This window comes from Pollachius pollachius (assembly GCF_949987615.1).
Source record: "Pollachius pollachius genome assembly, chromosome: 6".
Taxonomy (NCBI): Eukaryota; Metazoa; Chordata; class Actinopteri; order Gadiformes; family Gadidae; genus Pollachius; species Pollachius pollachius.
The window spans coordinates 21,005,822-21,020,871 of record NC_136939.1 but is presented as its reverse complement, the minus strand read 5'-3'; the positions used below and the strand labels follow the sequence as shown (position 1 = coordinate 21,020,871).

The window sequence follows — 15,050 nt, the reverse complement described above, 5'->3', positions numbered from 1 at the left end:
CAGATGATTGATGTGGAAGAGAATGATGTGCGTTTTTTTTAATCTAAGGTGAAATATGAACAAGGATGCATTGTCAAATTCAGATCTGAAGTATTTTATTTAAATAAATGTTCAAAAAAATACTGAAACACCATGTTTGCCTCATCTATATTTTACATTCATGCAGGCTGCCTGTGGGACCAGTAATACCTACAAACTGCTCCTGATCAAGTCATGTTAATTTTATAATAGTGGCACACTCTGGCCCATGCTATGTGTTGCAAATCAGCTCTTCAAAGACACAGTTTACAAAAGAAATTACTGACTTGCCAAGTGAGAGAATAGGTGTCATTCCAGGAATAAGGAATAGTTCACTCAAAATGCATAGTTGTCTCTCACTAGTCTGTGGGCCAGTATTGGTTTAGTAATTTCATAATCCTTCCTCCCTGAGATCAAGCAGCAGAAATTATGTGACAATGAGCAAATACTACTGACGGATTTTTGGGTAAACTAAATAGAGTAGTCTCACATGTCACTGTTTCTAAAACAGGGCGTTTTTCTGGGCTGCGTTAAAAAAGGGCAAGCATTTAGACGGTTTCGGGGCGCCCTGGCGATTGCTCCCGCGCCCCCTCCCTTCTCCGTTTGTTTCGTATATTTTAATTGACTAATTAAGGGCGCCGCCCCCAACGCATTTGCCGCCCTAGGCGGTCGCCTAGGTCGCCTATGCCGAGCGCCGGCCCTGAGTGAAACATTGTTGCGACACAATTGAAACCTCTAGCTAAATGTAGTAACCAAGAGCAGCGGTCCCCAACCACCGGGTTAGGGTTAGGGTTAAAAAAAATTCATGCAAAATGCATGCATACTTAATAAACTCAATTTACTTCGCAATACTGTCACTCTTTTACATGCCATAAGTCTATATGCAGTTGTTAGATTGCATATAACATGTTTGCATTTTTGGCAAGGTCTTAACTTCTTTTCTTAGGCATAACTGTCTGTCTGTCCCGCCCTCAACACATATTGGCTTCAGTGGCTGACGATAATGAGCAAGAAACCGCAAAGAAAAAGAAAGGGTCTTTCAATCGAAAGTATGACGAGTCGTACCTAAAATATGGGTTTATAGAGACCGGTGAGTCACATGCACCAAGTCCGTTATGTGTGGTATGTGGCGATACGTTGTCGAATGAAGCTATGAAACCGTCAAAGCTTATTCGACATTTAGAATCCAAGCATCCTACATCCTCCAATGACTGGATCCGCAACCCATTTGTCAATGTCCCGAATCACTTGTCAGTGCAGGAGGAAGATCAATTGATTGAAATAGCTAATGATGGTGGTCTTAAAAGTGTGTTTGAGCAAACCTCTCTGGCGGGTTTTTGGATCAAAACCAAAGCGGAGTATCCAGAGATATCCGTAAAAGCGCTGAAAACGTTGCTTCCATTTCCCACCACGTACCTATGCGAGGGCGGGTTTTCGGCAATGACTGCCACTAAAACAAAATTGCGCAATTGATTTGACATTTCAAACACGCTAAGGGTGTCACTGTCTTCCAGTCTACCCCCAGATGGAACCTTTTTGTTGCAGGGAAACAATTACAGGGCTCCCACTGATTAAAATGAATTGTAGCCTATTCTGTGGCCTCACAAACGCGTATTAAGTTCCCTTACTGACAATTTGTGTTGTGCATGTTTACACTTGATAGATGTTACTTCAAGTTTAGTTCAATATATTTATGTTCATAGTTATTCATTTTTCACTTGTTCAAGTTCACGTTCTTTTTTAAGAGTTTGTTACCTTCACTGTTCATTAATAACTGTAACTAGTTATTTTAAATTAATGCATGCACAACACTATATGAAAATATCAACAAATTGGCAACCCCTGCGCGGGGGGGGGGGGGGGGGGGGGGCAAATGCATTGGGGGCGCCCTCTTGTGGCGCTCTTAATTAGTCAATTAAAATATACGAAACAAATGGAGAAGGGAGGGGGCGCGGGAGCAATCGCCAGGGCGCCCCGAGACCATCACCGTAGTACGCAGGACCAGTGGTCCCTGGAGAAGTGGGTATACTGTAAATGCTTTTTTTAACGCAGGAGAATCAAACCAGTCCTTGGTGCTGAAAAGGTTGGGGACCCCTGACCTAGAGAACCAGCTACAACATTGTTTTCATCCAAACGAGCCGTCTTTAGCGAACGGTGAATTGCATTGGCTTCTATGAGCTGTCGGCTTTAAGCCGCGAGTTTAGGGACCGTCTGCAAAGTGCAAAACTGAAAACGACCACAATGGTAAAATTTCAATAGTGTCGCCATAATTTACTCTAGAGCCCCAAAACTCGTTCCATAGAGGCATGGCCTCTTTATGGTCCTACTGCAACCTTTAGTTTTGAAAAATATATCTCTTCTTATTTTTGAGGATTCTTTATTTAGGAACAATTTCAATAGCGTTGCCATTATTGACTCTAGAGCCCCAAAACGTTTTCCATATAAGCATGGGCTCTTTATGGTCTTACTGCAACCTTAAGTTTTGAAAAATATATCTCAACTTATTTTTAAGGAATATCTTTTTAGCCAAAAGGTCAATATTCATTTTTTTGCGTCGCCATTATTGACTGGAGCCCCAAAACTTGTTCATAGAGGTATGGCCTCTCCATATTTCTTATTACTGTGCTCATTGCTGTGCACAAATGTACTGTATGTACTTAGGCCTCAAGAGCCCTTCTGGTGCCGGCAGACACATAGAAACCTCCCGGCAGGGTGCGCTTTGCGAGCACACAAAAAAAATTGTGAGCCGAAAAAAAAACATTTCACCTCCGCTGCCGCTACTCCGTCCTAGGGGAAACGCTGCAGTGGATTGTGGTACAACCTAGAGGAGGTTGTTCTCTTGTTAAACACTACTTTATTTGACTTCACTGTCAGCTTTAGTGGCAGCAGCCCTATTACATAGTTTGTTTTTTATTATTATTAGGCTCAACTACAACATATTACATGTTAAATCTAGCATGTTAAATCTAAACTGTCAAGAAGCATCTCAGTCGTGTATAAAGCAAAGCATATATTGGATCACAAATCATTGCATATGATTTGCAATGGTAGCAGTGAGATCTTACCTTATTTAAATGACTGTGGAGGTCTGGGGAACACGTACAAAATCTCACTGCTACCACTGGTCATGCTTCAAAAACGAGCAATAAGAATAATTCATAAAGAAGGATATAATGCCCACAGCCATCTACTGTTTTTACATTCCCGTATTATAAAGTTCAACGACCAGGTTGACTATCATGTCGCACAAATAATGTTTAAAGCAAGAATTAAAGTGCTACCAGGTCATATTCAAAAACTTTTTTTGACATAGAGGGGGGTTATAATTCGAGGGAAAAGTTACATTTTAAGACGTAAGCAGTTTGCACGACTTTAAAAAGGCACCTAAAACAATGTCCAAACATGAAGAAAAATTCAAAGCAATGATTTTCAAAAGGTATAGGGATGAGGGAGAGCTTTAACAAAAGGGTTTTCTTTATTAGAAAATAATATTAATAATATATGTAAATTGGACATATAGTACCCCATATCAAATTGTATACATACTGTACCAAACTGTATAGATATAAGGATTGTATAAATAGATAAAGTGTAAATATAGTACATCAAATTGTACAAGTAGATATATGGATATATGGATTGTATAAATATATAAATATAAAATATAGTATATCAAATTGTATATATGTATAGATTGTATAGATATATAAATATAATATAGTATAGCAAATTGTATATAGATAGATTGTATATATAAAGAGATTATAACATAAGGAACACAGGAAGTTAATTTAATAAATATTGTTTATTGAGCTGTGGAAAAGGGGTAGGATTAAATAAGTTTTATACTTCTTCCTGCTCGTTTTCAGGGATATCAATTGAATATAAGTAATGCTTTTTTATTTAATTTTTCTTAATTATGAAATAATTTGAGCATCGTATTTGTTCATTGATTTATTTTGCTTTGTATTTTTGATATGTTGGACCCTACTCCTTCCACCATTTTTCACGTAGAGACTCCATTACATTTAAAATGTTCACATAAGTTTGGAATTTAAAAAAAAAATAATTGATAATTTTTTAAATATCCAACTTTTAAAAACTAAAATTCATCTGTCCATTTAGCCTTTTAGGAAAATCCCAAAACCTTTCTCAACGAATCCATCCCTTATCCCAATTTACAGGACATGGGTTGACAGGGAATCCATGTTACCCCGATTCTCCCCAAGCACATGCTAGGTTCCACTCAGTGCTTCGGGAATGAACGCAAATAAAAACAAATCACTATTACTAAGCCAACTACTACGTACATCTGATAAGCCCAAACCTTCTCAGCAATCTCTAGAGACCATGTGATAAGACAGCATATGGTAGACTTGCTTCTGAACTCCAAATACGGGCAAGGATCAACTAGGGGGGTAGCAGACTAATCTTTACTTAGTTTTTTCTACATCCTGTTCCCTCGTACATCATAGGAGAAGACCACCAATGAGTGTTATGGGCAACACCATAGTCCCGTCGCCTCTGTGAACAGGTTCTGATGGCACAATTTATAATCAGAACCAATGAGCTCACTGAAAGCTGCATGCTCAGGGTTTGAAATTTGGAGACTTTCCAAATGTGAGTACATGGCTGTAAAAGCCAAGAGTTCTGCTTCATTTTCTCTGTTTGCACTAGTTAGAAAAAAGCAAGCACTGCAGTCAGTTTTTGTCTGTGCTTCTTGTGTAAATGAAAGATATTAATATTAAAGGATATTCTAAGTCTTATCTCATAGTAGTTTTTATTAAAGGGGGGAGGGGAAACTATCAAAAGTGATGCTTTAATTTTGCCCTCAATTTGTACGTGCTGCAAACAGATCCTTCCATTACTTTGGTGGTGTAGACACCACTTGGGGTAGACCCCCAAAACACTTGAACACGGGAAATTAATTGTGAATCTAAATATTCTGCACAGGACGGAATTCTGCGCAAAATGTTTTAATATTATAACTGAAACGCCCCACGGAAAGGAAAACACAACAAGCTCAGTATGACAAGTGAACCATATTTTTGATAATCTCACTCTGAGTCACATGTTTTGACTTTGGTATTATAACGGTGAGTCAGCTGCTCTCATATCATCTCACATCACCTATCAGGATGCTGATAGGTTTTTGTCTGTGGTAACCCCGCTTTTTCGTAACTAGAAATGGGTCTGAAAACACTTCAACCGAACTGATCATGTTTCCTGCCTGTGGTCTACAGATGGCCGATGTTGGCATTGTATCTGACCTCTTTTCCTTTCTTGTCCGTTATAATTTAAGCTCAGCTACGGGTTTCCCCGAATTTGAAAAACCTGCTGAAGCGGAGAAGGAATACATTGATATCATCCCACGCCGTAACGTGGGATGATATCAATGTATTCCTTCTCTGCTGAGAAAAAAAAAAGAGAATTGACCAACAGTGTGTGTGTGTGTGCGTGTACAGTATCTATGTACAGTATGTATGCATGTATTAGGGATACACCGATACCAATACTCAGGCTCGACCCGATACTGTGCGCATGTACGTTACGGGGTTATTTGTCTTGTAGTTAACTTAGTAATCTATGTCATTTTATCACAGTAACTGAAATAAGTCCACAATTTAGAGAGAAAGGGGGTGAAATCCTATGTTCTCCTCAAACGCTATGTGAACCAGGGATGGAATTAACACCTGCCACACGCCATTTGCGGGTGGATTTGTATGGTGGCGGGTGAATTGTGCCACTTCACCCGCCGCTGTGTCGGGTAATACTTTCCAGTCAGGTCCGATCAAATTTGCATATTTAATACATTCATCATACGGCGCTGCACAGTTCCACAACCATTACTGTCAACATCCGGCCCCCTTCTTCTTCTATGCCTCCGCTGAACTGCGACTGTCAACATCCGGGATAATATACCGGTAACCATAGAGATAATATGCCGGTATCAACATTCGGTATAGTATGCTAGGCTAATTATTGACATATAAAAAAAAAATACTAGAGAAAGCAATGCTGCATTTCCTCACCGGAGGAAAGAGAACAGCTGAGGAGAGTGTAGGCCAGGTACAGGTGGCGGATGATAGTACGGCTGTCATCCCCAAAAAGAAGCGTTGTTTTAATAAGAGATGGCGAACATCGGACAGTGGGCAACACCGTGACTGGCTGGTGTTTGACGGGATGAGCCAGACAATGTTCTGTGCTCTCTGTCGTAAACATGCTTCGGATGGCCACAGGTCCAATAGTTTAGTGAGTGGGACACAAAACCTAAAATTGGAAGCCGTGGAGGACCACGAGTCCTCAAAAAGTCACCTTCACGTTTTGAAAATGTGTCTTGCACTTATTAAGTCATTGTTTCTTGTTCTTGTTTCTTCATGGTCTGTTTTCAAATGTTTAATTTCGAAAGCATAGGCAGAGTATGAGTCTTCCTATACCGAGAGGATACATCTGTTGCATTATAGGGGCAGATTTCATTATACATCTGGTTGAATTGAAGAAATTAAAAGGCCAGTGCACTGAAAAAACAAATGTTCCTATTGACTTATGAAGGTGTAGCCATGCATGTTGTTTTATTGTTAATATGTCAATTTGTTTTTATTGAAAATACTTTGTATAGATGAATTATCCCCAAACTTGTCATCGTAACACCTTTGAAATAAACATGACTTAACATGGCAGATACCTGTGTATTGTTTATCATATGCGGTAAGAGTGTAACATTTTCAACTCAGTTCCTTGGTAGCGCCTACTTACAGTAAAATAACTTCTGATGGAATAAATGCTGGTATGAAAAACACTTTTCTTATCTAGTGTTACTATTATATTGTTTAAAATGTACGCATATATAAAAAAAATATATAGCGTATAAAAAGTGGCTGGTAAAAAAGATGAGTGGCTGGTAGATTTTTAAATCTACCTGCCACAGTGGCTGGTGGGCAAAAAATGAAATTTCCATCTCTGATGTGAACGTTCCTCTCTGCTGAACGTAGGTGGCGTCGCGACCACGGCCACCGCATGTGCGGTGTGTGTGGACGTGTGGAGCTCTGTCTGGGATGCAGGTACAACAGTCACTTATTCCTGATTCTGACCAAAGCATGCAATCTATAAGTGCCCTCACTGAAACACTAGTCTGGCTCTCTGACCCCTTCCGGCAGATGGAGAAAGGTTTGCATGCCTGCTAAATAACAACATTTTGGCCATGAGCTATCTCAGGTTGACCAGACACAGACCCAGACCCTTCCAGACCCAGACCCAGACCCACCCCAGTCCCAGCCCCCAAACAATGGCTCTATAGAGCGGTGCTGCGGTCTGGCTGTCTGCTGGGCAGATATACACCGCTAGACACACAGTACTGCACATCGCTGTAATTCATAGCGTGGATATCTGTTGAACATCTAATATCTTTCTAACTTTCTAACTAAAGATGTATAAACACATCCCCCCCGTCAGCCACCACCACAAGTACAAGGTAATTCATCGGAGAAAAGGTTAATATGTATGGCACCGTTACAGGGTTAGATCAACGCTCAACTCACTCAAAAGTTGTTTTTAGTTGTGATTGTTTCGACCACGGATAACATCTCTGCGCTTAGCCATGATTTAATTCCCCACATAACATTATCTTCAGCTGTTCAGACTCATCTAAAGCCAAGTTAGAAAGATAGTTATGTTACCTATGGCAAAATCATTTGACTGAAATGCCATAACATTAATAAACGTGAATAAACGCAAAGTCAATAGAACTGTCATACATTAAGTTGTCCATGAACATGATTCGGGCCTATGTCCTATGAGATAGATTTAGCTGGCGATGTTGGTGAAGACAAACAAGTCCATGCCCCTGCTGCTACACAAGTCACCAGGCTGATATATTTGATATTCTTCTGATTGAGAGACCCCTAGTGGCACAAACAACTTATGATCAACTTTAAGTCATAGATGTCCTACAATTAAGGACATCTATGACTTCCATTTTACCTCAATGCGGGTGTGGGGTAGGATTTAGAAAGTTCCTCAATTCAAGGGGAACCTTTGGCTTATTTGGACTGGTACTCACTGGTCCAGGGCCTTGTTGACCAGCTCAGTGTATCCCCTATGAATAGGTGACTGGTACTCACTGGTCCAGGGCCTTGTTGACCAGCTCAGTGTATCCCCTATGAATAGGTGACTGGTACTCACTGGTCCAGGGCCTTGTTGACCAGCTCAGTGTATCCCCTATGTATAGGTGACTGGTACTCACTGGTCCAGGGCCTTGTTGACCAGCTCAGTGTATCCCCTATGTATAGGTGACTGGTACTCACTGGTCCAGGGCCTTGTTGACCAGCTCAGTGTATCCCCTATGAATAGGTGACTGGTACTCACTGGTCCAGGGCCTTGTTGACCAGCTCAGTGTATCCCCTATGAATAGGTGACTGGTACTCACTGGTCCAGGGCCTTGTTGACCAGCTCAGTGTATCCCCTATGAATAGGTGACTGGTACTCACTGGTCCAGGGCCTTGTTGACCAGCTCAGTGTATACCCTATGTATAGATGACTGGTACTCACTGGTCCAGGGCCTTGTTGACCAGCTCATTGTATCCCCTATGTATAGGTGACTGGTACTCACTGGTCCAGGGCCTTGTAGTAGATGTCCAGGTCCTTGTTGACCAGCTCAGTGGTCCTCATCACTATCATCTTGTCGCGGAAACGCTCGTCTGCCTTGTTGTACTGGTCCTCGCGCAGCTCCTTCCTGCAAGCAGCAGCAGTTCAGTGATACATTTTGACACGGCTTGTAATGCTAATCAACCTCACACTTGGTGTTAACCAGGCTTATAACAGACTTATAACTGAATGTATTTGTGAAGTGTTACTAAGAATATAGATGATCAGTTCTGCGGTCAGTGAAAGAACACTGAAGAAACTGTTTCTTTAACAAAATGAAAACTAACGTGGAAAACCAAATAGTTTCTTTCTGTTTGGTTAGCATCAAAAAAATATATAAAACACCTAACCATGACCAGGCCTGAAGACATAGTTTCCATTTGCTTGGTAGTTTTATTGGTGTCCCCTAAGGCCAATGCTATATGGTGCTAACTCTTGCCATGAGATAACACTAGTGGGCCAAGCTACATGTTGGGGGTTTAAGGCAAGAATCTGGTGATAAATAGATAGAAATAATGAAATAGTATGAAATACTTATTTGATGAATCTGGCACAGAGAAGTACCTTTCATCTTTCAAAGTATCTCAGCTTTCTTCCAAAAAAAATCCCTGATGAGCAGATTCTTTCCCCTCTCAACCAGATAGACAGAGAGACAGCCAGCCAGCCAGAGAGACAGCCAGCCAGCCAGAGAGACAGCCAGCCAGACAGAGAGACAGCCAGCCAGCCAGCCAGCCAGACAGCCAGCCAGACAGAGAGTCAGACAGACAGACAGACAGACCTGCAGTGGAGGATCTCTTCCTCGAAGCCGTTCTGGCGACCCTGTGCGATGCTGCGGGTCTTCTTCAGCTCCTCCACCCTCCGCTCCACCTCTCTCCGCTCCCTGGTCCACCGGACACACACACAACCCCCTTCACTACTAGTCATGTAGCAGACACACACAGGACACACACACAACCCCCTTCACTACTAGTCATGTAGCAGACACACACCGGACACACACACAACCCCCTTCACTACTAGTCATGTAGCAGACACACACAGGACACACACACAACCCCCTACACTACTAGTCATGTAGCAGACACACACCGGACACACACACAACCCCCTACACTACTAGTCATGTATCAGACACACACCGGACACACACACAACCCCCTACACTACTAGTCATGTAGCAGACACACACCGGACACACACACAACCCCCTTCACTACTAGTCATGTAGCAGACACACACAGGACACACACACAACCCCCTTCACTACTAGTCATGTAGCAGACACACACCGGACACACACACAACCCCCTACACTACTAGTCATGTAGCAGACACACACCGGACACACACACAACCCCCTACACTACTAGTCATGTAGCAGACACACACCGGACACACACACAACCCCCTTCACTACTAGTCATGTAGCAGACACACACAGGACACACACACAACCCCCTTCACTACTAGTCATGTAGCAGACACACACCGGACACACACACAACCCCCTTCACTACTAGTCATGTAGCTGACACACACACAACCCCCTTCACTACTAGTCATGTAGCAGACACACACCGGACACACACACAACCCCCTACACTACTAGTCATGTATCAGACACACACCGGACACACACACAACCCCCTTCACTACTAGTCATGTAGCTGACACACACACAACCCCCTTCACTACTAGTCATGTAGCAGACACACACCGGACACACACACAACCCCCTACACTACTAGTCATGTATCAGACACACACCGGACACACACACAACCCCCTACACTACTAGTCATGTAGCAGACACACACCGGACACACACACAACCCCCTACACTACTAGTCATGTATCAGACACACACCGGACACACACACAACCCCCTACACTACTAGTCATGTAGCAGACACACACCGGACACACACACAACCCCCTTCACTACTAGTCATGTAGCTGACACACACACAACCCCCTTCACTACTAGTCATGTATCAGACACACACCGGACACACACACAACCCCCTTCACTACTAGTCATGTATCAGACACACACCGGACACACACACAACCCCCTTCACTACTAGTCATGTATCAGACACACACCGGACACACACACAACCCCCTACACTACTAGTCATGTAGCAGACACACACCGGACACACACACAACCCCCTACACTACTAGTCATGTAGCAGACACACACACAACCCGTTGACTACTAGACATGAAGAGGATACTTTAATCCAAAGGGACCTTTTAGATCTATTTTGTAGATGCATTTCATTAATGAGCAGGGAGGCAACTCTTCCTCAGAGCATCTGGTTCAGGGAAACTTACAGGTGCAGGCATTAGCCTTAGAACGAGGGCTGAACCATACGGCAAGAACATGCCATCTGCGATAACGGATAATACATGCACTGGATATAACTGAACTTTAATATTTCACACTATATAGACTACCCAACAACCCTGTTGCCTTTGAAACACTTTCTTTCCTGAAAACTTTACACTGCTCAGCATAATCAAATCAACCAACATTTTCAGCTGGCATTACATTCAGTTTAGTCCTACTCGATTAACTCATTTGCATCGACGGTTTGTGTTATGAAAGGGCTAGTTTAATGACGGCCACAGACGTGCCCCTCCCCTCCTCCTCCTCCCCCTCCATCCCCTTCCTCCCCCTCGTCCTCCTCCTCCTCCTCCTCCTCCTCCTCCCCCCCCTCCATCCCCTTCCTCCCCCTCATCCTCAATTCCTCCCCCTCCATCCCCTTCCTCCCCCTCATCCTCAATTTCTTCCCCCTCCATTCCCTTCCTCCCCTCCCCTCCCCCTCCTCCTCCCCCTCCCCTCCTCCTCCTCCTCCTGTCCTCCCCCTCGTGCGGGGCGGCGCAGAGTACGTACTGGCGCAGCTGCATGACCTGCATGCTGCCCATGTCCTTCAGCAGAGCCTCCCGCCGCGACAGCACCTCCTTCAGCTCCTCACCGCGCCGCCGCAGAGTCAGGTTGTCCTGCAGCCAGCGCTCCTGCACCTACACACACACACACACACACACACACACACACCATCATCCCAGATGTAAAAAAAACAAATACAGTAGTTCCAGCTATTAACACCAATAATATGAGTCCTATTTAGAAGTGGTATGCTTTTTTTCTCTTAAAGACCCCAAAAGAATTGTTATTCTTATTTACTCATAATTATGAGCGTTGTTTTAATTGTAATAAAGGTTAAGTAGGCCGATCACCCACATTTAATCTATTAAAATCATATTGTTATTGGCTTTTGTTTATCGTCAAGATGAGTCTTTTACAGCACTATGATCAGGTGGATATGAGGTGACCTGAGTGGAAAACCCTGCACCTCGGAGGCTTTGACCTCAATAAAAAGGGCTGCGGGCTAAAGAAGGGACCGCCACAAGCAGCTGAGCAGGAACCTTCTGGGTGTCTATGTCCTGCCGCACGGCGCCCATCTCCTTGGTGATCTTCTCCTTGTGTTTCTCGGCCTCGTGAAGCTGCCCGTTGGTGTCGTGGAGCTCACATTCTTTTTGCTGCAAATCAAATAAATAAGATGGTTACCATTTCAGCTTTGGTCGCTTGACATGAGTGCACACACTGCTCACGTGCAGCCGTGTGGTCAGAGTCAGTGAATGGATTATCTCCAGAATAGTGACCTCTTTGTGTTCCTGTTTGCCCTCCTCCGTGTATCTGCTGATGTCTCTCTCCAGCGTGCTGATGTTCTTCACTTTGTCCTTGATGGTGTTCATCTGGCAGAGGGTCAGAGTTCGGTCGTTTGGTTCACACGTTCAAACAAAAGACCACCAAAGCATAACCCACCGGCCCCGACAGGAAGTAAGCGGTTATAGAAACACTGAACTGTACCACTATCATCCACAGAAGTGTTGGCGTCTTTAGCGGTACAAAAGGTGACAGATGCAATACAGTTATAAATCAACAATTAGGTAGATATGACCACAAGCAGCCCACCTTCTCCTGTCCCTCGTCCTGCTTCTGTCTCCTGCGGACCACCAGCTCCTCTCTCTCCAGCTGCAGCCTCTCCAACGTGGCTGAGATGGGCGCCAGCTGCTCCTTGGCGGCCTGCAGCCATGGGTCCATCACAAAGCGTGTGTGAGCGCTTGTATGCGTGCGTTTGTGACCTTGTGTGTATGTGCTAGGGCGCTCAAGTTCTGGTTGTTCAATTTGCACACATACACTTGTTCAACCAATTTTTGTTGGTAGACATAGCTAGGGGCTAAGGGGAAATTCCAATGAAACGGAGCCCTAGTGTGTGTGAGAGAGAGAGAGAGAGAGAGAGAGAGAGAGAGAGAGAGACAGGGGGAGAGAGGGAGAGAGAGAGAGAGGGAGAGAGAGAGAGAGAGACAGGGGGAGAGAGGGAGAGGGAGAGAGAGAGAGAGGGAGGGAGAGAGAGAGAGAGGGAGAGAGAGAGAGGGAGGGAGGGAGAGGGAAAGAGGGAGGGAGAGATGGAGAGAGAGAGGGGGGAGAGAGAGGAGGCGCAAGGTGCTGCCAATGTTAATCGCTCAGTGTGGCGAGGAGAGAGGAGAGAGGAGAGAAGGTAGCGCCAGAGACGCTACCTGGACCTGTGTGTGTGTGTGCGTGCGTGCGTGTGCGTGTGTACCCGGATCTCCCTGGTGAGGCTCTGGACCTCCGTGGTGGTCTCCACGCTCTGGGCGGTCAGCGCCTGCTGCTGCTGCATGTCACTGCTCAGCTGCAGCTTCTGGCTGCGCGTCTCGTTGACCGCGCTGCGCAGGCTCTGCACGCGCTCCTGCTGGTCCTGGATCAGCTTGCGCTTCAACTCCACCTTACTGGAGGCTGCGAGGCACATACACACACACACACACACACACACACACACACACACACGTTTCATAATTGTGTATGAATCAGGGCGGCGGGGCCAATCCTTTGACTTTGCCCACGAACACGTGAGAATTGGCACCAATCACTTTGGAGACCTGCTTACCGGGAACATAAATGCCGCTGACAAATTTGAAAACTTTTGTGCAATCGTGGGGGTGAGCTAGAGACGTTACCAATCCGGAATAATAAGAATTATACTTAACCCTTACAATAACAAGAGGTATCCACAGATACTCTGTGAATACATAATTCAATCTCATCTAAACATGGAACGCTGAATACGTTACCACCCAGCCCTACAGCTGGAGGCATCTAGTGGCCCTTTCAGCGTGTGCGTGCCTGTGTGTGTGTGTGTGTGTGTGTGTGTGTGTGTGTGTGTGTGTGTGTGTGTGTGTGTGTGTGTGTGTGTCTGTAAACGTGTGTCAGGCCATGTGTGGTCCATCTCACTGGTGTCCAGCCGGTGCTGGGTCTCCTGTTTCTCCTGGCTGACTTGCTGCACGGTGCGGCTCAGGTCCACTCCCTGCAGCCGGGCCTCCTGCTGGGCGATCTTCCTGTCCACCTCCTTCAGGTCCAGCTGGGGGGCGGGCACACAGAATCAACCACACGCATACACTGCAAAGGACAACAATGCAGACGTGTTGGGGACCACACTTTCTGCATAACTTCTTACTGATGTTCTTATCTGGAACATAAACGTACATGGTTAGACGGTTCTCAAATAATCGATAGCAGAGAGCCGTTTCAAGTCGCATAGCAAGAAGCGTTAACTGGAGGATTTCATTTCAAGGATGGAACGGTCTCAATGATAATGCCCTAGGACAGAACTTATTAAATTGCAGGAAAGTGAAGTGTCTACCAGAACCGTGACACTGTAGGTGTCACGGCTCTGGTAGCTCCAGACTAATCACTCAGGCTTGGATTTTAAGTATTGCATTGACGTTATTGAAAGGATTATGCAGGTGATGGCTGGAAATGCCGCAAGAATATTGGCTGAGGGACTTGAGGAGACAGTTCCTTCCCAAGATTTCTTCCTTGCTAATTAAGGGAGTTTTTTCTTGCCCTCTGGGCGGCTAGGGACCGGGGGGTGTTATAAATATACGGCCTGCTAAGGCCTTTGAGACTGTACCGAGCTTTAAGGGCTTTACGAATACAATTGAAAATGGTAAGACAGCAGAACGGGAGAGGAATCAGAAGAACAACAACGAGGGCGTGCTCTGGGGAGAACATCGATGAGCCGGGGGTGTGCGGGGGGACGAGAAGGGAGGAGGGGGGTACCAGGAAGCGGTCCATGAGGGCGATGTCCTGCAGGCAGGCCTTGGCGGTCTCCTCCTCAGAGATCATCCCAGACAGCCCTGTCTCCTGCTCCTCCACGTCCCTCTTCAGCCTCTCGATGTCCCGGTTCACAGCCTGCAGACGGTTCCTCAGCTCGGGGAGCTCCTCCTTCTGGAGCTTCTCCATGGACACCCTGGAGGACAGGAGGGGGAGGGGGGGAGGAGGGGAGGGGGAGAGGAGG

The 15,050-nt window shown here is 45.0% G+C and overlaps 1 protein-coding gene across 1 annotated transcript in view; it reads right to left on the bottom strand.

Moving 5' to 3' along the window:
• rad50 (RAD50 homolog, double strand break repair protein) overlaps window positions 1-15,050 on the bottom strand; it is a 36,928-nt gene that overhangs the window by 9,654 nt on the left and 12,224 nt on the right. Inside the window, exons 16-24 of the mRNA XM_079738945.1 lie at window positions 14,813-15,002; window positions 13,985-14,111; window positions 13,296-13,489; window positions 12,647-12,757; window positions 12,334-12,426; window positions 12,097-12,210; window positions 11,564-11,691; window positions 9,440-9,541; window positions 8,627-8,749 (exon numbers count right to left, since the gene is read on the bottom strand). Coding sequence (XP_079595071.1) covers window positions 8,627-8,749; window positions 9,440-9,541; window positions 11,564-11,691; window positions 12,097-12,210; window positions 12,334-12,426; window positions 12,647-12,757; window positions 13,296-13,489; window positions 13,985-14,111; window positions 14,813-15,002 — 1,182 coding nt within the window. The remainder of the gene's footprint in view (window positions 1-8,626; window positions 8,750-9,439; window positions 9,542-11,563; window positions 11,692-12,096; window positions 12,211-12,333; window positions 12,427-12,646; window positions 12,758-13,295; window positions 13,490-13,984; window positions 14,112-14,812; window positions 15,003-15,050) is intronic.